The following is a 24,714-nucleotide window of genomic DNA, read 5'->3' on the forward strand; positions in this document are numbered from 1 at the left end:
TTCTTGAGATTCAAGTGAAGTTTGAGTAAGGATGCATGTTTCTATGTTTTTTCAGTGTTTTTTAATGAAAAAAAAACATGCTTTTATTTTTGACTATTTTTAGCAAAATAAAAAGTGACATGCTGAAGCTTTAAGCCCCATCGCACAAGATTTCTACCAAAAAACTACATAACAGACAGACAGTTGCATTGCATTTAAAAAACCTCGAAAAACATGCATCTTTGCAGTAAGCTACCTGCTTGTCTCCACGGAGATGTTATTACTTTGCCTGAAATGTTTCGCAGGCATAAAACTAAGAATGTTCCAAAGTTTAACCTTATGTAAGTTTCTGGAGGTGGCATGTCACCGACATGATTCCATGGAAATAGAAAGTTTAAACCATACTTGGGAACATCCTCCATGAATATTAATGAAATAGGACACGTGTTTTCAGTGCAATCATTGAAAAAACATGCTTTTTATTCTATTTTAGTATTTTGGCTGAAAGGTTACACACTGGGGCTTTAACGTTCCATTTCATAAAGCCTGCAGGTGGCATGCCCGCTACCAGAGATCCTGTTCAGATGTTGTGCTACTCTTTTTCTCTTTGACTAGCTCTGGAATCCAAACATATGGGCCTGAACCATAAGACCCTGTGCATGAACAGTGAGCAGATCCTCCCCTCCGAGAAACGGGTTAGGCACTACGACGTTCACAACCTCTACGGCTGGTCCCACACCAAACCCACCTTTGAGTAGGTTTTGAACTACATATAAATACACTGTCAAAGTAAAGACAGATGAATAGTAATGGATTTGAAATGCCCTGTGCCTTCTCAACACCTATAAGCCTATCTCCAGAGACTGTAGCATATTACGTTGTAAATAGTAGTCAAAGTTGGAGGACATTTATGATATAGTAGAGATGCTTTATTTGAAATATTTCAGTGTCTGAGTGGTGATTGTTCCCATGTTACTGCTTTCATTTGCACCTCCTGGCTGCCAGACTGGTGTGTGAACGTTCCTATTCACAGACTGACCTGCCCCAGTCTTTAGATTTTAGGAGCACTTCTCCGGCCTGTGATCATTCCTCCCATATGTCCCACATAGCACAGTGCACAAAATCACCTTCATCCACATCAGAACACTCTGTGTGCATAATCAACAGTGCACTTGTATTGGTCCGAGTGGTCAGATTGTCCCCTTATCACTGCCAGATTGCAGAATTAGCCACAGAAGGGCCAGGAGACACTGGGCTCCGAGCCCAGACTTGAAGCAACAGTTTCATTGAGAAAATGTACAGTCCTTTAGTTTTGCTGGAATAGAGCTATCTGTGTGATGGCTAAGACAAATGAGTGCATGTGCTTTGTTTATACAGTGCCCTGAAGGCTATCACGGGTAAAAGAGGCATCGTAGTGACCCGCTCCACCTACCCCTCCAGTGGGCAGTGGGCTGGACACTGGCTGGGAGACAACTACGCCAGCTGGGACCAGCTCTATAAATCCATCATAGGTACTTGTCATGCTGTGTGTTCCTTAGGAACAGATGAGTGAATGATGTGACTGTACACAGTTTGCCACACCTGAGGATGTGATAGTAGCATGGGTCACACATGCACACCTACAGTCTGTGATGAAGCCTTACTCATGTCTGCTACTCTCTTTCTTTAGGCATGATGGAGTTTAGTCTGTTTGGAATCCCTTATGTAAGTATCATCTTCTGATCTTGAGTTTGACAAGCCATAATCTTATTGACGTGACCTTGTCCTTTGTAAGCAGATTACAGCAGCCTGTGTGATGTTATTTTGTTTGCTAGCCCCACTGATCAAAGGACAGCTTGTGATACAGTCATTCAGAATATTATTATAAGCCCTTCCCCGCCACAAGCCTGTGTCTGCCTCTCACTTCTGCTGCTGTTTGTAAAACTTCTCTTCACACACACATGGCCCTGCGTTTCAGACTGGAGCAGACATCTGTGGATTCTTCAACCCGTCAGAGTATGAACTCTGCCTGCGCTGGATGCAACTCGGTGCCTTCTATCCATATTCACGCAACCACAATGGTTTGGGCAATCCGGTGAGTTACGCAGATAACATAAACATAGAGTCGTAGAGATTAGATGAGATTAGACAGACTTCATTAATTCTTTTCATGAAATAATTTTGTTGCAGTAGCTCATTTACGATAATAGCAAAGATGACATTCATTCACACAAAAACACACTCAAAAATTAATTGAAGAGTTGACTTAAAGGTGCACTATGTAACTTTTTGGAGGAGGGTCCACCACCTGCATGTTTCCAAGGAAATGTTATTGCTTTGCCTGGAATGTTCCGCAGTATGATATTAAACTTAACTTTGTCCATGAAGACAAGCAGATGTTGTTACAAGACCAACAACAAGTCAGATCTGTGGAGAGGAAAGCCCGATCACTGTAATAATGCAATACACTCACCTGTATGAATACATGCACGATAGAGAAAGTTAATGGTTTACTGTGGAACATTTCAGGCACAGCAACAACATCTCTATGAAAGTTACATAGTGTACCTTTAAAGCATAAAATATGCTGTAACCTGTCTGGTTATTATAAAGTGTTACCGAAAAAGTCACAATGCTCATCACTGCAGTAGAACCCAAAATCCAATATAACTACTATAACTACTGATGTTAGGATGGGTTAAATTTGATGCCATCAGGACGTCGGTACAGAATGCCTTTAGCAACAAAGAAGGTGTATAAAGATTCATTAGTGCCAAATACTGTCGGCTTGTTAAATACGCACTCATGAAAAGGCTGTGCATGTGCAGCATACTTACTTACTTCTTTTAAATGTAGTGGACATTGTAACCTATTTAGTGCCTCTTAAGATGTGATGGACTGATGTGTTCACTCTGGTGGACAATAAAGTTTTTAAGGTAAAGTTAATGTTAAAAATCTACCCAATGATGGCACTACTGCAAATATCAGCCTTGATAATAAGCAAATGAATGTCATGCGTTACGTTACATCGTTGGCCAGACACTTAATTTTATTGAACTAGAAAGCAAACCCCCCCCCCCCCAACCCACCAAAATCTTGACATAATGACATAATGCGATACTTACAATACTTACATTCTCTCTCTCTTTCTTCTCTATCTTCTCTCGATATATAGATATAGATAGTTATATAGATATAGCTATAGCATATAATTACCATTATTCTTTTAATAATTATGTAGGCATTTAGTTCTCTTGTTCTTATTTTTTGAAAAAATATTATTATTTTGTTATTTGTGTGTTCTTTTGTACCTTTGTCTCTAGTGGATTTATAAATGTAAAACAACAAAAAATATGTTATGGGAGACATTGTTTTTATATTACAAAACCATAATAGAAAGAGCTGAACAAAACCCCAACAAAAAACAACTTAATGTGAAAAGGCCTTTATTAAGCTATTAGGTTCTAATGTTTACTAATCACAAAGATACTCAGAGTTGCGTTTTGTTTCATTCAAACGTTTATCACACACAAATCCCATGAGCACACATTTAAGCTGAGTTCTTCTCTCAAATGGAAAACACTCTTCTACCTTCTGATGTCATGTGGTAATACAAGAAGTGCTCCACCGTGTTTTTAAACTAGAATCATTTGGATAATTTCTGCCCTGGAATTGCCGATCTCTACTGAACAAAAGGTAAAAGGAACTGTTAACTTGAGAACTACCGCTTCATGACATCACAAGGCGAAACAACATTGTCACCTTTGGAGATGCAGACAGATTAATAATAAAGTGTTATTCAAATGTGTGTGAATGAAGCAAAGCACAACTCTGGGTATGTTTTTGATGATGTAATAACATTCTAACATGGCTTAACGCTCACAAGAGTAAATTTTGAGTAACATAGGACCTTTAGTCTTACCCTCATTTTTGTTTTCTAATACCATTATACGTTATGGTTTGGAAAGAGAAACTGTCCTCTTTTGTTTTTTGGCCCTAATCTGTTCACACACTCGGACACATACACACACGGCGATAGACCTGTTTGGCGGTGTAGTGTCGCTGGCATTCATTGGAGCGGTGACCTTTAAGAGCGTTGGAACACGTCTGAGAAATCCAATAATGCCCGTCCGGAGATCGATCCCAGCGGGCGAAATTTCTCTGCTCCCCTACTCGGCAATACGAGACAGGACAGGCTCGCGTGTGTGCAAATGTGTGTAAGTGTGTGTGGGTGTAAATGTGTGTGTAATGTGTGTGCGCGTGCTCTTTTTAACAGCATGGAGCCCCGTATAATTGAATTCTCAAGGTGATCTGGGCACCACGGCACACCTCTCACCTCTACACCATGCACACATACGCCCCGTGATTCCAATCATTTAATAATGGCTTGCAAATGGGTGTTTAAACATGGGGAAAATTGAGCAAAAAAGGCGCACGCGGAGAGGTACAGTGGCTTAAGGCTCAGAAGATAAAGCTGAAAAAAAGGGGGGAGATATTGGAGGGAGATATTCAGAGATTGTCATTTCAATGTTAGATTTTAACTCAAGGCTACGAAATTGCTTCCCTGGGTGGCCTATCACTAGCATAGCGTACTGTATTAGCTAAAGGGGTAGTCATGCTGTGGCCCTGGTGCTGCTGAAGGAATGCGGTGGCCAGTTTTGAAGTGAAATTGGTTGGTTTAGTCTGTTTGCAACATAACTTCAAATGGTTAGAGGTTATTTTGAATTGGTAATGTATGAAGTGAATGAATGAAGTTGGTTGCTCATGTGATACTGTAAAAATAATTACGTTTTGGGTCAAGGTTTTGATTATGATGCATTGTTTTTTTAGTTTAGTTTATAATTACCTGAGTTTAACAACAAGCTACTTTTTTTGGGATCCTTCTTTAAAATACAAGGTAGTAGCAAATATTCCATTCAATATTTACAATAGAGGAATATAATAGGAATATAATAGGAATATAATATCATTGTAGGAATACCATATAAAGTTTTAAAATTTACACAGATCTCTCTGTGAATCTCCCTGTTTTCAAATGGGCGTAATTGACAGGTGGATTAGCCAATCAGGGATATGCATGGTCCACCCATATAGCAAAAAATAGAAAAAAAAAATCGAAGTTGGGCTTAAAAACATCGAGGTAAATTTGATTTTATTTGTCAATCATAGGTGACCAATAAGCTTGTTCGTTTCATGCGTGTCAGTGAAAAAAAACAAACAGATTTGATTGCGCGATCACGTTCGACTTGACTCGAGATTAGGGATGGGACGATATATGATAATATCGTTAATCGCGATAAATAAGGTCCGCAATTAATCGTTCGTGGCATTTTTTAATAATCTTGATCATCGCGCACGATTATAATCGCCTTTACGGCACCACACTGCCTCATGTTTCCAGTTCCAATACAACGTTTAGATGTTAGTTCTGGTGTTTGCCCACTCTGACATAGCAATGACACTTGTAGCTTCTGTGCTTATCTATGTTTGAACTATATTCTGTCAGATATCAACAATAAACAAAGTCTGATCCGTAACTCTCCACAGGAACGTACCAGCGAGCGCCTCACCCGTGCGCATAGATGAGACGCTAATGTGTGTACATCTTAGATTTTTACCTACATTAATGCAAACTGCAGAATAAAACAACACCTTTTAAACAATAGACAAATTAAGTCTAATTCATACAGCTGAACACAAATGTGCCAGAGCGTATGGTCCGAATGTGCACTATGTGCACAGAAGCAAAGCTAACGATTATACACGGTATATTTTACGTACAATTAAGTCAATAGCAGAATAAACCACACTTACCGATCGAGAACAGCATCCAATCCATCAAAAAATAAGGTCCTTTACTCCTGAGTCCACTGTGGGATCTTTAATCTTTGCCATGAACCGCTCCAGGTCCAGATGCCTCTAGTTTAACTTGTGCAAACATCCACAGTGTCCTCGATCACGTCCTCCCTTTGGTTTGTCCGTTTCGTCATGTTTAAAACGCAAAACAACAGTGCGTAAAATGTGCCATTATGCACACATTTCTGCATCCACTCGTTTCCCAATTCACCAACTGCCTTAATTAAAAAAAATTAAAAATGTTCGTCGACGGGCACTTGCGTCACTTCCGGCGCAACAAGGACCGGTCCATTTCGCCAGCATGGCATTGAGGAGTACACATTTTTTTCCGGGTACATCTGTTTACGGAAAACCACGGCATGTGATACATCATCCTGTCCCGCTGCTCATTGGCTGTGTGCGGGCTCAGTAATCCACAACCCCCACCTTATTGGCCAACACTGGTGTCAATCACAAGCTAACATGTGTGTTTAGCAATGGGGAACAAAGTTGGCGCTGTCAGAAGTTTATTATACCTGAAATCGACTAAAGAAAGGCAAAGAAGTGACGGAGCAGATTTCATATTTGGAGTACTTTGCTGCAGCAGATTGGACATGGAGGATCTTATTTTGTGGACATAATTTCTTGACTGGAATATATTCTCTGGACCTTTACGGAACAAATGAGACCAACTTTGTGTGAATATGTTGATGTTTGACAGAACCAGAGCGCTAAATGGTAAGTGAAGTCCAGAATCACACTTTGTGACTTTTCTGTAAAAACGTCTTTCCTGTCAGCACTGTGGTGATTGCAGGTGAAAATGATTTGCATATCCAGAAAGACAAGCGCCGCAGCTTTCATTTGATGTGTAGATTGTTTGTGCGGGTGACGCAGAAGTGTATGTACATTGCTGTAAAGTTGTAAAGTAGGCCCGGGCCGTCGGAACGTTAACAGGTTAATAATTATCGCGATAATATCGTTAATCGCGATTATTTTGACCACGATAATCGTGAGTCTGAAATTTAATATCGTCCCATCCCTACTCGAGATGCAATAGAGGATGTGGGGACCAGACAGATATCAATCAGTAAAAAAAGTGCATAAAGATATCAGACTGGATTTGCCAGGAAATAGTGGGATACCCATGGGAATGTAAATTTTAATTTTTTTAGGTGAAGGAAGTGAAAAAGTAAAGAGGCTACAGCCCAGTCTTGAACTTTTAGCTTTTGTTTATCGTCCTAAAGTGTAGCAGCTTTGTAGGTAAAAAAGAAAACATGGACCAAAAAACATTGCATGTTTCAGTATATGCGGGTCTTTGCACTATGTATACTTTATTTGTAATACTGTAATAGAAAGAAGACCAAAATCAAAGCAGCAAAAACACACATACTTAAAGAGTGTACTGTAAAGGAAGTCCCATGTTCACACGTAGCGCCCATGTTATCAGACAGTTAGTGCCAGCACCCTATGTCCTGCTCAACAAGGCGTTTGACACCTCGGCATTAGCAGTACATATTGGACCAGAGGTTACACAAGGGCACAGACACTGGAGAAGAAGAGAGACAGAGAGAGTGGAGAGAGAGAGAAGAGAGGAGAGAGAGAGAGAGAGAGAGAGAGAGAGACTGTTTGTGCAGAGTCATTCTCCATGCCCTGTCACGCCCACTGTCTCTCGCCCTCGTCCAGTCATGACCTCCGGATAATTTCACCACACCAGCATTGTACTCGCAGTACTGTTCACAGTCAAACTAGAACAAAGTGGAAATTTATTCCGGCAATTTGAGCAGAGGACACAGTCTACCAGAACAGTTGCACAAACTGGCTCTCTGCGCACTTGTGGTGTGTAACTATGAAGATAACACAGCCAAATTGTTCTTACTAATTATTTGAATGAATGAGATGGTTCAGTGTATTACAGGATATTGCTTGTTTGTGCACGCAGTCCCTACAGCTGGACACTAGAGGGCGTAAAGAGGAGTTGGAAAGGCTGAGGAGGCTGTTGATTCTGCTGCTTCTTTTGAGATGTATTGCTAGTTAGCTAAAATAGCATAATCACAGAGGGTACAGAGCATTTTGAGCACTGAGAGGTAATTGGTTGGAAGGAAAAGTTGGCAGGCTGTGATTGGCTGGCAACAACAAGCATGTAACAAGGTAAAACGATTTTCACAATATTTTATGGGGCAGTAATTTTAAATGCAGATGATGGACAGCTGAAACGAATTTTATTAAAATGCAATGTTACCGGAGAGGTGTTCTGGGTATGTCCCACTGGGTGGAGGCCTCAGGGAAGACCCAGTACACGCTGGCGGGACTATGTCTCTCAGCTGGCCTGGGAACGACTTGGGGTTCCAGGAAGGAGTAAGGGAAGTCTGGGAGTCCCTGCTTAGACTCCTGCCCATGCGACCCAGCCCCAGATAAAGAGAAAAAAATTGATGGATGCAATGTAGCTAATTCTAGGTAGGATATAGTTTAACAGTTTGGAAAATAACCTTTTGGACATTTTATGGCAGAATACAAACTTATCAAAACTGGCTTTTGCTCCTCATCTGAAGGTATGAAATCATTACATTCTAGAACAGGGTTGTCAAACACATTTTCACCGAGGGCCACATCTGCAAAATGGCTGCCCTCAAAGAGCCAAATGTAAAATAAATCTAACAACTTTTTTAACTTCTTAATTAACTGTTTCTGTATTTATTACTTATACAGTGTCTGAGTTACTAATATTGCATATGCATTTGTCTAGATGTAACAATATGACTGTGATAAAATGGCATTTTAAGAGCATTATACCGTTTAATTTACCCTGTTAAGGGCCACATAAAATGATGTGGAGGGCCACACTAATTTAAGGAAATGCCTTCATTTCTGATTAGAAGTTCCCAAGTTCCTACCTCCATCAACCCAATATTAAGTTATTTGATATTGACAATTACCAGTTACATTTTAAAATAAATCTCCTTAAGCAATCCAAAAAAAATGCAACGTCGTTCAGATGTACCGAGGGAGTGGATTAGAACCAGACAGATGAAGAGAAAGTAAAAGCCAAGTGGCCAGGACTGATGAGGTCGCCTGACACTGCACCATAAACACATTTTTCCTCACACCTGCACAGTCGTATCTGTCCCAAATCAGCACGCGTCACAAGGCCTTTCGCCCTTATAAATGTGCACATAAATTCATCCGCTCCACAAGATAGATTCCACGTCTACACCTCTTCCTGCTCCCGTTATCCATCCCTCCCTTTTTCCCACAAAACTCTGCCTTCGCTGTCGGGAGTGCATTGACTGCCTGTTGACAAATAGAGCAAGGTTGGGCATGCTCAGCTGTCAATGACTCATTTAGAACAACAACATAATTATTAAGTCAATTCTGTCAGCTATTAAAGACATTAGGCTGATTTACATGCTAATTAGGCTATGCAAGTAGATCACTGTAATGCTATTTAAAGGGAGCTGGCATCAACACTCTCTTACCATTTCTTGAGGACTGGTATGCGAGTCTAAATGTAGTAAAAGCCAAAGTTAAACCCAATTGAGATTTAACTTTGGTATTTACTATGGATCAAACCTGGACGACTGAGGGATTACACAGGCATAGTCTAAATATCGTGATGATTTCTGATCTATGTTATAATGTTGTTTCCTCATCAAGAACATACCTGGAGTTGTGTTTTGTTTCATTCACAGATGTTTAACACACAAACCCTGCATAGTTAGGCTGAATTAGTTAGGCTCTGTTCCACCTTATGATGTCATTTGGCAATACAGAAAGTGCCTCACTGTGTTTTTAAAGTCCATACACCTTCACTAGAATAATTTGGATAATTTTAGATTAGAGTTTAAAATGGTAAAATGTAGATGTTAACTTGAAAACTATCGCTTCATGACATCACAAGGTGGAACAGAGCATTTTGAGCTTTGGAGATGTAGATGGATAGACTAATAGCAATGGGTTACTCAAACATGTGTGAATGAAACAAAACACAACTCCAGGTATGTTTTTGAGGAAGTAACAACATTGTAACATGGATAAAAGCTCACAAGAGTTAATTTTGCTTAATATACTATCAGTTGCTGATAACTAAAATAGCTTATCTTATCTGTTAACTGTTAATAGAGTTAACACATTCCCCACCTGCTAATGAAAAACAACAGTACCTGCTCCCACCATCTGTGTTCTAATGTTAGGTTAAGATTTCTCTGATTTGCCCTATGAACGCGCACACATGCTAAAGTCACACTAACATGTTTCAAGGTGCTAAGGTGAAAACGAAAGCGTGGACAAGAAGAGCCTTCCTTTTAATTACAACATGTCAAATGTTGAATGTTAGGTAATCTTCTAGATAATTTACCCCTGAGAATAACAGTATTTACCGTGTATCCCTGTTTAGTAATTGGAACATCCAGTCACTTTACATCAGTCAGTTTTAGATTGCCAGAGACCCAAAGTATTCTAAGGAGACAGGGAGAGCATGTCCAGGATTCAAACCCAGGACTCTCTTGTTGTGAGGCAGTGTGCTTTCATTTTACAAGGACAGTAACCACAAATGATGCCAGGTTATAACATTCTCATATGGTGGCATCAGGGCACCATTTATTTGTTCAAGAATCTCAGTATGATTAAGAAATGATACATTCTCTATTTTATTATGTTGGATTTAATAAATTTCAAAATTGTTATATTTTCAGTGTTTTTAGTTTTTATTTTTAAATTATTATTATCTATTGTGACACAATTTTCTGAGTTAAAGGTGAATAATGACCTGAGTAACATCTTTATTTTATTTGTATTTAAGCAGTTACTGGATAGCATGCCCACTTTATATTTAGCATTCATTATTTGAACTATTCAAGGTTGCTCAATTTTGAATTGCGCCGGCACAGCGGTTAGGACTTCAGCCACACAACAGAAGGGTCCTGGGTTCTACCATAGACTGTATATACAGTATATATATATGGACATCGCTCCAGATTGGCTCTTTGGTTGCTTTGATACTCATAGTCGGAATTCCAAATATGAAACTCGGCTCCAAATTCACCCCTATAACTGCTAGCCTCGATGAGCTTCATTTGACTGGAGATGAACGCTATGGGTGACATTGCACTCGCTCGACGTCTTTACACAGTCTGTGAGTTTAAACAGGCATTGCGGGGCCTTTCTCTGTGGGGTTTGCATGATCTCAGCTGAACTGTCGTGGTTAAAGAGGGGGTATCAATTGCTAACACATAATATATTTAGATCACCATGTTATCTTGTATTGTTTATTAAAATGCTATATTCTCGGAAACAACATATTAACATGTAAAATTGGTTTCAGTTTCGTTTTTGATGCTCAGAGACCCCACTCCCCTTGCTCTAGGTGTTCTAAGTCACTCACCTTTCAGAGTCCTATCACATTACAATTGCTGGGCATCCCACTAATGTAGCTACTGCACATCGAATCAGGTTTGTGAAGTTGTAGTGTATTGTTTTGTATCATGCTTTAATATATTTGTTGTGCAGGAGCATGGGTGACGTGGGGTTATGGGCTGCGCATTAGACAGGATCGTAATGCTAACCTTAAGGAACGTTCAAATAGGGCCCTGTAGACATCGCTAAAATTACTCAAACATGCATGGATGACATATAAATCCTCTTCAGGCATGGGTTTGCGTAATATTCCCACTTTAAATAAATAATAAACAAACTACATCGTTACCATCAAAAGACAGGACTGATGCCAAAGAACAGTATCTTGGCCTTTCCGTGCACACTCTATTACCAATTTATTTTGTAAACACAGACCTTTAGCTTGTCGTTGTGCCCTCTCCTGCACTATGACGAGCTTATAGCAATGACGCGCTCGAGCTAAGTGTCTACTACGCCTTGCACTTAGCCGGCCTTAATATTATCCCTGCACAGCTCTGGATAAATGGGCTAATGCATTTATATTGGCCTACATCTCCTAAATGACAGTACACCATGTCCTCTTTCCGCTGGCCCTCGTCCCTTAAGGAGACGTCGTACTTGTTGATGATTAAAATAAGGTAAATGTCAGCGCGCTACATTTGGCGCCGGAGTGGCTTGTGGGTAATTTATCAGAGGGCCATTTGCCGTGCCCCTTCCAGCCTACTAACTAGCTCCGGTGTTCCTGTCAGGCGTCCTTCATGCTTCGCAGCACTTTGCAAGTTGTTCCCGGCAAGTTGCGAAATCCGAATAAACAGAAAACATAATGTCAAGACAGCGGAGACTACGGCAGAGGGTAAATAGCATTGGCGCATAAAAAAAGGGAGCAGTATAATAAATCCACACTTGGCTGGATTCTGCATGTACTCGTGAGTGAAGGAAATGAACCGTGCACGAGGCGTTTGCAAAGTATATCTTGTTATAGTGAATCTGCTTACTCAAACATGGCACTGGAAGGCAGCTGACGTGGTGCGATGTTTGAACAGTTTTCTTTGAGTGTGAAATATTCAAAATGGAGGCTAAGCAATTCCGGGGAAGTTTGAATGTGTAGTAGTGGGTTAGGGAAGTATCATGAAATAAAATGTGTTCTGAGTTGAGGTGGTGAAGGCTTTTTTCGACTACACATAGATAAAAGTGTCTTATTGTAAAATATTATTTTATTTGAGACTCTTTATGAGTAGAAGTGGTTATTGACCTTGGTCTTGACACAAATACTGGACTTGCTGCAGTCAGGTGCTTAGGTGGCATGCTGACAGTGGTAGTAGTGGTAGTAACAATTTTTACTGTCAGATTCACACAGTGGCTGAGTGGCCTGAGTGACCTCTCTCCTCACAGCACAAAAGTTCCCAGGTCTTGCTATGTAGAGTTTGCATGTTCTCCCTGTGCTTGGGTGGGTTTCCTCTGGGCACTTCAACCCTGACCAAGACTAGCCCAAGAGCTGAAGATAAAATGTTCCCACGGCTGCTTCAAATCACCCCAGGAGCATTGAACGCTGGGTCAAATTCAGAGGACAAATTTCCCTACGGGGACAGTAAAGTGTACCTTAACTTTAAAGGGGCGGTACCTGATTGCAAACCATGAGTCAGTAACATGTTTTAATTTAAACTTTTAGCCCAAATTATGATATTGTTTCACAGTTTCCCAAGTTTATTTTATAGTTTTGTGTATCTGCATAGGTCTCACTCTTGAATCCTTAATACAGTGATGTATGTTTTTCCTCTCTGTATGTTTTCAGAGACAAGACCCCGTCGCTTGGGACGAATTCTTCGCCAACACCTCTCGGGATGCTCTGAACATCCGCTACACTCTGTTACCTTACCTCTACACCCTGATGTATGAGGCCCACACCAAAGGCAGCACCGTCGTCCGGCCCCTGCTGCACGAGTACGTCTTCTCCGCTAACATCACAGTCCCCCATAATCCAATCATTTGCTTATTAGCACGCTGGATAGTCTTCCCGATCGGCTAGCGAGATAACCAGATTTCATACTGCATTGGCTCTCATTACAATACGGAGTTGCACATGAGCTGGTTGCTGGACTAAAAAGCTATTTGGGATACGGCTTTCATTGGAGTGCAACATTTTTAGCATCACTCTGTTTTAATGCTCGGCTAATTTCCCATCAAAGCTGCTTTTATTAGCGACAGATGTTAGCGAAACTGGAAAAAAACTACTTTATTTACATCTACATGCTCTTCCCTCCTGACCGACGGTCGCGCTATTTGCTTGGTGTAATTTTTCACTGAGAAGGAGTTAATAAAAGGGGCATGAAACATTTATACATGGATTAATTTATTCAAGAGACTTTCAGAAGACTACAGATGGTATTTAAGGAACTGGCAGAGGCGAGAATGGCACACATATTTGGCTAGGTTCTTAAGAGCGTTTAATTCTAAATGAGTGTTCGAGCAGTCTGTTAGACAGAGGACATGGGAGAGTCCACATCACTGCTGTTGGTAAGAAGTAACGGGTAGTAAGATGGTAGTAACGGTACTCTACGATGCTACGTGTGAGTGAGGCTGCATTCACACTTGGATCGCAATTTGATGATAGTTCACAGTCCTGATATAAACTTGACGGTCCCGTTCTAGTCTTGGTTTAATCATGGTCTAGTCCAGCTTTGCTCCCGGTTTAGTACTAATATGTCTGTCTTAAGTGATAACAGCTTAGTATTATTTTCACCAATTACTTTTCTTATCTTATCTGAGTAATTAGGCAAGGCAAGTTGATTTGTATAGCACAAATCCTACACAAAGTAATTCAAAGAGCTTTACAGAATAAGACAGACGTTGAAATCTATACAAACAAAACATAAAATAACCATCAGAAAATTTTAATTAAAAGAGAAAGTACTTTTACTTGAGTACATTTTTGGCTGTTCTATCCACCACTGTTAATAACTATATAACTTCTGTTTTCCAGGTTTGTACAAGATAGAAATACATGGGATATCCACAACCAATTCCTATGGGGTCCAGCGTTTCTAATAACACCGGCCATGGACAAGGTTTGTACAATTAAAGTTATTATTTATTTTCAATTGGCTTTTGCATATTAACCAATTGTGTTATCAACAGGGTGTCAGAGAAGTGAGGGGATATGTTCCTTATGATCGCTGGTATGACTATCACACGGTAAGTAACTTGGAGTATAGGCCCGGGCTTGAAGAGAAAGTTTATGGGATTTGCAGAAAAAATGAAATAATTAATCAAGTGAAATGTGTTTACTTAGTGTAGTTCAGTTTAATTCTATAAATGAAGCTAAAGAGACAGCAAGAGGCAGATAACAACTTCTTGTAGTTTGGTAACGCTCAAAGAATCATGAATCATATTGAATGGGCAGATGTATTAATGAAATGGTTATGTTTGATTCACAAATGGATGGGGTCAGTTTTCTAAAGAGGGCGCTGTGTCAGATAAAGCTGTACACACTGTGGTGGCCCGTCAAATGAAGGCTAAAAGGTATAAACAAATCAACAAAACTGTACTTAATGAAGTGGCGTACTGTACAAAGTAAATGGGTAATTTTGTGTTTTAAATGAACACTAAAAGCTTTTTCTCACAGTGACTATCCTGATTTGAATAATGCTATTAATACAACAGTGACAAAAACAAGCTTTCAGGGCGCTGACTTGTATATTTGCACATTTGTGAGTCACTGATTTATTTATTTTTATTTTTTTTGTAATGGTCAGATGAATGGAACAGTAAACAACCAGTAGTGAATTTAAAAGCCTTTTAGTCATCAAGACCAAAGTATATAAATAAAATAATAAACGTAAAAAGAGCTATTAAAAACAATTATGTAAGATACAGATGTGCTGCTACAAAAATAACATAAATAACATTATTCCTTCAAGAAATCTATCACAAAAGCTTTAAAAAATAAATAAATAAATCCACAGATTCTCATACAACTCATACATCCAAAAACAGTGCTGCCTAATGAGGAGGGTTGTATCGAAAATCAGATACTAATCAATATTAAAACTAGTATCGAAACTAGGTACTCATTTGAGCAGGTATCGATACTAAAAAAAGTCACATTCACAGGACAGAAATGAACTACACTAGTATGCGCCCATGGACCACTATGGAACCTATCTTGATTACACAGATATAAGGCCACGTGGTAACACAAAAGAAAGTACTATGATTTAATGTTGAAAATTACATTCTATTGTCTAAATAATAATAATTATATATATTATTATATAATTATATATTATTATATTATATATATATACATATATATATATATATTTATTTATTTATTTATTTATTTATTCATTTTATTATTATTTTTTTTTTTTCCATTATCATTATGGTATTGGAATAGTCAGCCTATTCCTTAGTATCGAAATTGATTTTGAAATTTTAGTTTTGTGACAACAGTACTACTGAGTACAGATCTTATGTTATAATATTGACCTCAGACAACAGAAAACCTGGTTCCAGCAACAAGGAACATCTTCGACAATAGCAGTAAAAGAGTCAGACACTGGTACAGAAGGCAGCCTGATGTCTCTCCCACAGCTGTTAGACCCCACTATTAAGCTTAACACAAGAAAAGTAGTTTGCAATGGCCAAGCAAACGGAGTGTAGAGTCAGCCGCTACTGTGGAATTCAAGTACCAAAGTATTGTGTGAAAGTTGTGTGAGGTGAATTGGGTTCTACATTAAAGGTCCTATATTATGCTAAAATGACTCTTGTGTGCTTTAAGCTATATTATAATTACCTCATCCAAAACATACCTGGAGTGGTATTTTGTTTCATTCACACATTTGAGTCTGTCTACATCTCCAAAGCTCAAAATGCTCTGTTCCACCTTGTGATGTCATGAAGTGTTTTCACATAAATAGTTACCTTATGTTCAGTAAAGATTGACAGTTCCAGAGCTGAAAGTATCCATATGATTCTAGTGAAGGTGTATGGAGTTTAAAAACACAGTGGAGCACTTTCTGTATTACCACATGAAATCACAAGGTAGAACAAAGTATTTTCTGTTTGAGAGAAGAACACAGCCTACTTATGCTCATGTTAAACATACGTGAATAAAACAAAACACAACTCCCGGTGTGTTTTTGATGAGGAAAACAACATTAGAACATGAATCGGAAAATAATATTATATGGGCCTTTTAAAAACATATTATTGCTTTTCTTATTAGGCCAAAGACGTGGGTGTGCGTGGACAGATGGTAACCATGTCAACCCCACTCAACCATATTAACCTTCATGTCAGAGGAGGTTATATCTTACCATGGCAGAAACCAGAGAGAAACACAAAACTCAGGTAAGTACAGCCAGAGTAATACTTTTTAAGTAACTTGTTAACAACCATCGTAATAGTATGTAAACATATGACACAAAGAAATATGAAATATGGCTCTGTTTGGCTTGTGTAATCAAATTCTAGTTAGTTGTGAACAAAATGCAAAAGGCAACATAGAATAGCTATTATTTTAAATTTTAAAGTGTAATTTGATTTATGGGTGCTCGACAGCGAGCACCTGGTGGCCGGGCCTTTCCCCACGAGGCCCGGCCGGGCTCAGCCCGAAGGAGTGATGTGGGGCCGTCCTCATGTGGACCCACCACCCGCAAGAGGATCCGCAAGGGGCCGGTGCATGAAGATCTGGGCAGCAGTCGAAGGCTGGGGCCTCGACGACCGGATCTCTGGACATGGAGACTGGCTCTGGGGACATGGAATGTCACCTCGCTGGGGGGAAGGAGCCGGAGCTTGTGCGGGAGGTTGAGCGTTACCGACTAGATATAGTCGGCCTCACCTCCACGCACAGTTTGTGCTCTGGAACCCAACTTCTTGAGAGGGGCTGGACTCTCCATTTCTCTGGCGTTGCCCGCGGGGAGAGGCGGCGAGCTGGTGTGGGCTTGCTCATTGCCCCACAGCTCAGCCGCTTCGTGTTGGGGTTCACTCCGGTGAACGAGAGGGTCGTGTCCCTGCGCCTTCGGATCGGGGACAGGTCTCTCACTGTTGTGTCGGCCTACGGGCCAAACAGCAGTGCAGAGTACCCGGCCTTCTTGGAGTCCCTGGGAGGGGTACTAGACAGTGCACCGACTGGGGACTCCGTTGTTCTCCTGGGGGACTTCAACGCCCATGTGGGTAACGACAGCGACACCTGGAGGGGCGTGATTGGGAAGAACGGCCTCCCTGATCTGAACCCGAGTGGTGTTTTGTTATTGGACTTCTGTGCTAGTCACAGTTTGTCCATAACAAACACCATGTTCGACCACAAGGGTGTCCATCGGTGCACATGGCACCAGGACACTCTAGGTCGGAGGTCGATGATCGACTTTGTTGTCGTGTCATCTGACCTCCGACCGCGTGTCTTGGACACTCGGGTGAAGAGAGGGGCTGAGCTGTCAACCGATCACCACCTGGTGATGAGTTGGATCCGCTGGCGGAGGAGGAAGCCGGACAGACTTGGCAGACCCAAGCGTATTGTAAGGGTCTGTTGGGAATGCCTGGCAGAGCCTTCTGTCAGAGGGGTCTTGAACTCACACCTCCGGGAGAACTTCTCCCTGATCCCGGGGGAGGTTGGAGACATGGACTCCGAGTGGGCCATGTTCTCCACCTCTATTTTCAATGCGGCCACTCGTAGCTGTGGTCGTAAGGTTTGCGGTGCTTGTCGCGGCGGCAATCCCCGAACCCGGTGGTGGACACCGGAAGTAAGGGATGCCGTCAAGCTGAAGAAGGAGTCCTATCGAGCCTTGTTGGCTCGTGGGACTCCCGAGGCATCCGATGAGTACAGGCGGGCCAAGCGTGCTGCGGCTCATGCGGTTGCAGAGACAAAAACTTGGGGTTGGGAAGAGTTCGGGGAGGCCATGGAGGAGGACTATCGGATGGCCTCAAAGAAATTCTGGCAAACTGTCAGACGCCTCAGGAGGGGCAAGCAGTGCTTCACCAACACTGTTTACAGTGCGGGTGGAGAGCTGCTGACCTCGACTGGGGATGTTGTCGGGCGGTGGAAGGAATACTTTGAGGATCTCCTCAATCCCACTGTCACGTCTTCCGAGGAGGAAGCAGAAACTGGGGACCCAGAGGCGGACTTATCCATCACCCTGGCTGAAGTCACCGAGGTGGTTAGCAAGCTCCTCGGTGGCAAGGCTCCGGGGGTGGACGAGATCCGTCCCGAGTACCTCAAGTCTCTGGATGTTGTGGGACTGTCTTGGCTGACACGTCTCTGCTACATCGCGTGGCGGTCGGGGACAGTACCACTGGAATGGCAGACCGGGGTGGTGGTCCCTCTGTATAAGAAGGGGGACCGGAGGGTGTGTTCCAATTACAGGGGAATCACACTCCTCAGCCTTCCCGGTAAGGTCTATTCCAGGGTACTGGAGAGGAGAATCCGACCGATAGTCGAACCTCGGATTCAGGAGGAGCAGTGTGGTTTTCGTCCTGGTCGTGGAACACTGGACCAGCTCTATACTCTCCATCGGGTCCTCGAGGGTTCATGGGAGTATGCCCAACCAGTCCACATGTGTTTTGTGGATCTGGAGAAGGCATTCGACCGTGTCCCTCGCGGTGTCCTTTGGGGGGTGCTCTGGGAGTATGGGGTCCGGGGCCCTTTGCTAAGGGCTGTCCGGTCCCTGTATGACTGTAGCAGGAGCTGTGTTGCCGGCAATAAGTCAGACCTGTTCCCGGTGCATGTTGGAATCCGCCAGGGCTGCCCTTTGTCACCGGTTCTGTTCATTATATTTATGGACAGAATTTCTAGGCGCAGCCAGGGGCCGGAGGGGGTCTGGTTCGGGAACCACAGGATTTCACCTCTGCTATTTGCGGATGATGTTGTCCTGATGGCTTTATCGAGCCAGGACCTGCAGCAGGCACTGGGGCGGTTTGCAGCCGAGTGTGAAGCGGCTGGGATGAGAATCAGCTCCTCCAAATCCGAGGCCATGGTTCTCGACCGGAAAAAGGTGGTTTGTCCTCTCCGGGTGGGTGGTGAGTCTCTGCCCCAAGTGGAGGAGTTCAAGTATCTCGGGGTCTTGTTCACGAGTGAGGGAAGGATGGAGCGTGAGATTGACAGGCGGATCGGTGCAGCATCTGCAGTGATGCGGTCGCTGTATCGGTCCGTTGTGGGGAAGAAGGAGCTGAGCCAAAAGACGAAGCTCACGATTTACCGGTCAATCTACGTTCCTACCCTCACCTATGGTCATGAGCTCTGGGTAATGACCGAAAGGACAAGATCGCGGATACAAGCGGCCGAAATGGGTTTCCTCCGCAGAGTGGCTGGGCGCACCCTTAGGGATAGGGTGAGGAGCTCAGTCACACGGGAGGAGCTCGGAGTAGAGCTGCTGCTCCTACACGTAGAGAGGAACCAGTTGAGGTGGCTCAGGCATCTGCTCAGGATGCCTCCTGGACGCCTCCCTAGGGAGGTGTTCTGGGCATGTCCCACCGGGAGGAGGCCCCGGGGAAGACCCAGGACACGCCGGAGGGACTATGTCTCTCAGCTGGCCTGGGAACGCCTTGGGATCCCACCGGAGGAGCTGGAGGATGTGTCTGGGGTGAGGGAAGTTTGGGAGTCCCTGCTTAGACTGCTGCCCCCGCGACCCGGCCCCGGATAAGCGGAAGAAAATGGATGGATGGATGGATGGATTTGATTTATTATTTATTCCTATTCTGAAGTTAATACAGTATAGACAATACATGATTATATTGAAACTAATTTATGTACCGATGCACTATCCCAACAGAAGATTTAAACCATAAAAACTATTCTAAATCTACTATATTGTTTAAAAATCATGAGCTGTAATAAATAAACAGAATACTGAAACACTTTAGTAGTGTTTAAGTTATTAATTCAAACTTTTATGGCTTAAACATTATCATATAGCCAAAAGTAACCAAATATATTCCCAGTAGTGCAAAGGAAAAGTACACATGATATATACTGACCCCAAAAAATGATTGTTCCAACTTTCATATACTGAACAGTAAGTCGATATAGTAATTACTGCGACAGGCCCATTCGGACTTTAACTGTATTACATTTGCTTGGTCTTTATTTATTTATATATATGTACAATAGATGAGATAGCATAGGTATGTGGATAAGTTAATGCCACACCAAATGATCTTAAATTTGCAAGTTTAATTCAATTTTATCCTCAGCAACTTTTACATTTGCATATTATTTGAATTAGTATGAGGCAGTTACCATGCCAGCAATATCTTTCAACTTTTTTAAACCCGACTCAGAGCTAGTACAATAGCTACTTTTCACCCTTTACCCAATCCGGCTTCCACTGTTCTCGTCTATGTATATGATAGTCCTGATTGCCGTTCGGAGGCGCAGGGTGTTCTAGCAGCAGCATTGGGATCAGGTGGGCCCCCCTCAGCACAGATGTTAATGCTTTTGTCCTCACAGGCAGGTGTATATATAGAGACAGTGTCCTTTGGCTACGTGCTAGGCTAACCCTCTGCCCTGCTTCCATTTCAGTCGCACAAATCCACTTGGACTGATCGTGGCCCTGAGTGACTCCAACACAGCACAAGGATCCTTCTTCTGGGACGACGGGGAAAGCATTAGTAAGTGCAGTTTTCAGATCGGTACTATGCGCTATGGAATACAGGAGAGCAAATTGTTGTTGAAAAGTCTTCTTTGGAACCGAGTTGGATGACAGGTAAATTGAGGTAGAAGGTTTTGTTTTTTTTTGTTTTTTTGTTATTTAAACAGGAAAGTCTCATTGTGATTACTAATCTTTTTTTCAAGGGAATCCAAAACATAAAAAAAAAAGAAAACTGCTTATATTTTTTGTGCTAAAAAGTTGCATCCTGTGGCTTTAATATATTGGTAAAAATCCAAAACTTCTATTACAAAGAAGACAGATCCTGGTAGTGTAGAAAGTACATTTCATCAAGCCATTCACAGCCATTTTTTTTTTTTTTTTTTTTTTTTTTTTTTTCTAGGCATCAAACAGCTACAGGGAAAAAAGGAATTTATTTTCTAGGTTTCTTTCTAAAAATGTATCTCGCTCTGAATTTTTTTATATTATCAAATTCAAAGGAATGGTCACAGCCTATGAGAGATTCGTTTTGTCATTTGTGGTTGAAAATAAATTGAACCTTTTCGAGAGGCTCTATCTAATATTTTATCTTGAGATTTCATTCATCTCAGCACAGTAGGCATGCCAACGTTGTGGTTAACCCTGGGGCCATATGTCCACTTGGCAGGCTAATAAAACGGAACTGTGTGTTGTTGTTTGACAGTGAACGCTTTTATAATACCACATTCAGATTTGAGTGATGATTCATCTGCTACGCCTCGAACACTCAACCTTTTTTCTTGCTTTTTCCCATTTTGTGACATGGCCTTAGGATTCGTACTTGGCACTCGGATTTCAATCAGAGGGGTTGTGCGATTGAGAGTGTGTGTAAAAACGCAGTTCTTGAGTTTTGAGGTTTTGAGGGACTGCGCTAGTCTTTGTCCCGGCTAATAGTTACGTAGGCTCAAGGTAGATTTATTGTCACATTTCTACACTAAAAAGAAAACTAGTTCAAGTCACCATTTTATGTATGTGTGTATTTTAGTGCCAGTGTATAGAACCAGCTGTTAAGGTTCAGTCAGTGCGTATTTGTTTATGAGGCTGGTGGTTCAAATCCTGCAACAGGTAATGGTCACTGTTGATGTATTCTTGAGCAAGACAGACATCCGGCTCTGGGGCAGAACACGTACTGTTAATCTGTCTGGGTATGGCCATGCTTTGAGACAGTAGATTCAAAAAGGCTTCCAGTTTTCAAACCCTCAACCTCCTTACATTTACAGAGGAGCACCAGTATTAGGCCTGTCACGATAATTACTATATGAACTTAGTCTTCAATAAATTATAAATGGTCACAATTTTATATAGCGCTTTCCATCTTCAAGGCATTCCAAGCACTTTACATCAAGGAATCACTCACCCATTCACACATCAGTGTATACAGACACTGGGGGCAAGGTGGTTTAAGTGTCTTGCCCAAAGACACAACCACAGCATTGATCTGTTTGAGCTGGAATCGCACCGCCAACCTGTGGGTCAGTGGATCTGAACACACAACCATGTTTATGTCGAGAGCAGAATTCAAACCGCCAACCATCAGATAATGGGACAAACACTCTACCAACTGAGCTACTGTCAGATTGAAAATGTGGAAAAGATATTTTGGGAAGACTCAGTTTTACCATGTTTTTTTAACATTTGAGCTTTGGAAGGCTGAATAAGTAAGCTCGGCTAACTAACTACCGGTACTTAAAGCTACCATCTAGAACAGGGGTGTCAAACTCATTTTCACAGAGGGTCACATCAACAAAATGGTTGCACTCAAAGGGCCAGATGTAACTGTAAGATAAATGTAAACAAATATAAAAAAAAACACAAATGCAACTACTTTTTAATTTTGTTATTTAACCGTTTCTATATTTATTACTTATTCAAGTTACCAATATTGCATATGGATTTGCATAGATATGAAAAAATGGCTGTGTAACTGTGTATCTCCTGATAAACTGATTTTTTATTTTTTTTTGACAGTCATACCTTTTAATTTACTTTGTCGTGGGCCACATAAACATGACCTGGCGGGCCACATTTTGCCCACGGGCCTTGAGTTTGACACACGTGATCTAGAAGATTAGAAGTCTTGATGTTTTTTTTTTTTACAAGTATGTGGTGTATAAAAAAAAATTCTGCTTCAATGCAAAAACCTAATTCTAACATAACATTATAAGCGCACCCATATGATTGAAAGTGCGTTGTGTGCTTGTGTTGGGACAAAGCCGGGCGGGACAGATAGAGAGGGGAACGAGGGATGACAAAGAAGGGGAGCGACAGAAACTATTACAGTAATTCGCCATGTCGCTGCCTCCAGATCGGCTCTCCATCACTCCTCCTTTATCTGCTCCCTCGCTCCTGTCTTCTGCCTCTCCCCGTCCGTCCGCAGTCTAACCTTAGCACGTCTTACTTGTTTTCTTTGCCTCTCCGTGTAGTGCTTTCCTGCTGATATGATCCATTTGCACTTGGGCTATTACAGTGTTCCACAGGCTGCCACTCATCTGTCATTCATATTCAGTCTGTAACAGGTTGGGGGAGAGGGAATTCAATTAGCTGCAGTCTAGAATCTGTTTTAAAGGGGATCTCTTATGCAAAGTTGACTTTTATGAGCTTTTAACTGTGTTATAACTGTGAAATTCCACTATGAAAAGGTAGGGCCTTTCAGTTGTTGCAGTTTTGAACAGGAAGACAAAGGACCCTTTTATGTTATTGTGTTGTTTTAGATCAGTTTTGCAGTTTATGATGAACAAAATGTTTTATCATGATCTGCATATGCTATAGTTTAAAGCTACCATTCGTAGGTTTAGATTAGATCTTTTTATTTATTTTTTTACACCAGTAAATAGTACATGTGAAACCTGTGTCCCCTCACCTGGCCTTTGTTCAGACTCACCTGTGTTCTTTGGTCTTCTTCTGTCAGGTCAAAGCTGGCACACTAGCTTTGGACAGCAGTAACGCAGATAGCACCTAGTGGCGTTATGTGAGAATGCAACATGGTCGGGTTGGCGAATCTAATTACAAACGGTAGCTTTATTACTAAATACCAGGAAAAAACAAAACAAAAAAAACCCCACACATAATATGTCAGTTTTTTTGTGAATATTTAATTAATCCATCTGACTTTGACCATTTAATAAATTATTATTTTGGGGAATATTCGGAAAGCACTTTCATAATTTTGTTGATATATATTTCATTATTATTATTATTATTATTATTATTATTATTATTATTATTATTATTATTATTATTATTATTATTATTATTATTATTATTATTTATTTATTTATTTAAATTTATTTATTTATTTATTTAAATTTGTTTATTTATTTTTTATCTAACTTAATATCACAAGTTTTTTCAGTCTTAGATAGCATTTTTGTGCTCTCAAAGTCTCTTTACATTCACTTTCAATATTTGGTGGTAAATTATTTCTCTAGCCACAGCTGCCTTGGGGCTGAATAACACAGAATTACCAAAGTTCTTCTACTTGTGCAGTTATTTTGTATTTGTATTTGTGTGTATATTGTATATTGTTACTTGATCCTTCTGATTCTATATCTAATGTCACTGCTATTATGAGCAGCCTCATTCGAGTCAAACACGAGTATTTTCTGAACTGTAAAACATCTTTGTATTCCATAGCGTTCCTCATTCACTACACATGAACGAATATCAACCAAAACATGAACGCCCTTCGAGACAACTGTTGTTGTGATTTTGCGCGTTACAAAAATAAAAAATGAATGAATGAAATGAATACTCTCCATTCCTCTGCGTCTAAATTGCCTTTTTCTTTTGTATTCACAGATACGGCTGGGAGAAATGAGCATCTGCTCTCATCCTTCTCAGTGCAATCGGTAAGTTCAGAGGCCAAGCACACGGATTCTGCCTTTAGCATTGTTAGCGGCGTTAGCGGCGT

The 24,714-nt window shown here is 41.2% G+C and overlaps 1 protein-coding gene across 1 annotated transcript in view; it reads left to right on the forward strand.

Moving 5' to 3' along the window:
- si (sucrase-isomaltase (alpha-glucosidase)) overlaps positions 1-24,714 on the forward strand; it is a 146,004-nt gene that overhangs the window by 110,957 nt on the left and 10,333 nt on the right. The window contains exons 37-46 of the mRNA XM_033976422.2: positions 595-733; positions 1,357-1,490; positions 1,649-1,683; positions 1,937-2,053; positions 12,974-13,122; positions 14,162-14,246; positions 14,317-14,373; positions 16,409-16,533; positions 20,699-20,787; positions 24,603-24,652. Of these exons, the coding sequence (XP_033832313.1) occupies positions 595-733; positions 1,357-1,490; positions 1,649-1,683; positions 1,937-2,053; positions 12,974-13,122; positions 14,162-14,246; positions 14,317-14,373; positions 16,409-16,533; positions 20,699-20,787; positions 24,603-24,652 (980 nt within the window). The remainder of the gene's footprint in view (positions 1-594; positions 734-1,356; positions 1,491-1,648; positions 1,684-1,936; positions 2,054-12,973; positions 13,123-14,161; positions 14,247-14,316; positions 14,374-16,408; positions 16,534-20,698; positions 20,788-24,602; positions 24,653-24,714) is intronic.

Source organism: Periophthalmus magnuspinnatus, chromosome 13 (assembly GCF_009829125.3).
Source record: "Periophthalmus magnuspinnatus isolate fPerMag1 chromosome 13, fPerMag1.2.pri, whole genome shotgun sequence".
Classification (NCBI taxonomy): domain Eukaryota; kingdom Metazoa; phylum Chordata; class Actinopteri; order Gobiiformes; family Gobiidae; genus Periophthalmus; species Periophthalmus magnuspinnatus.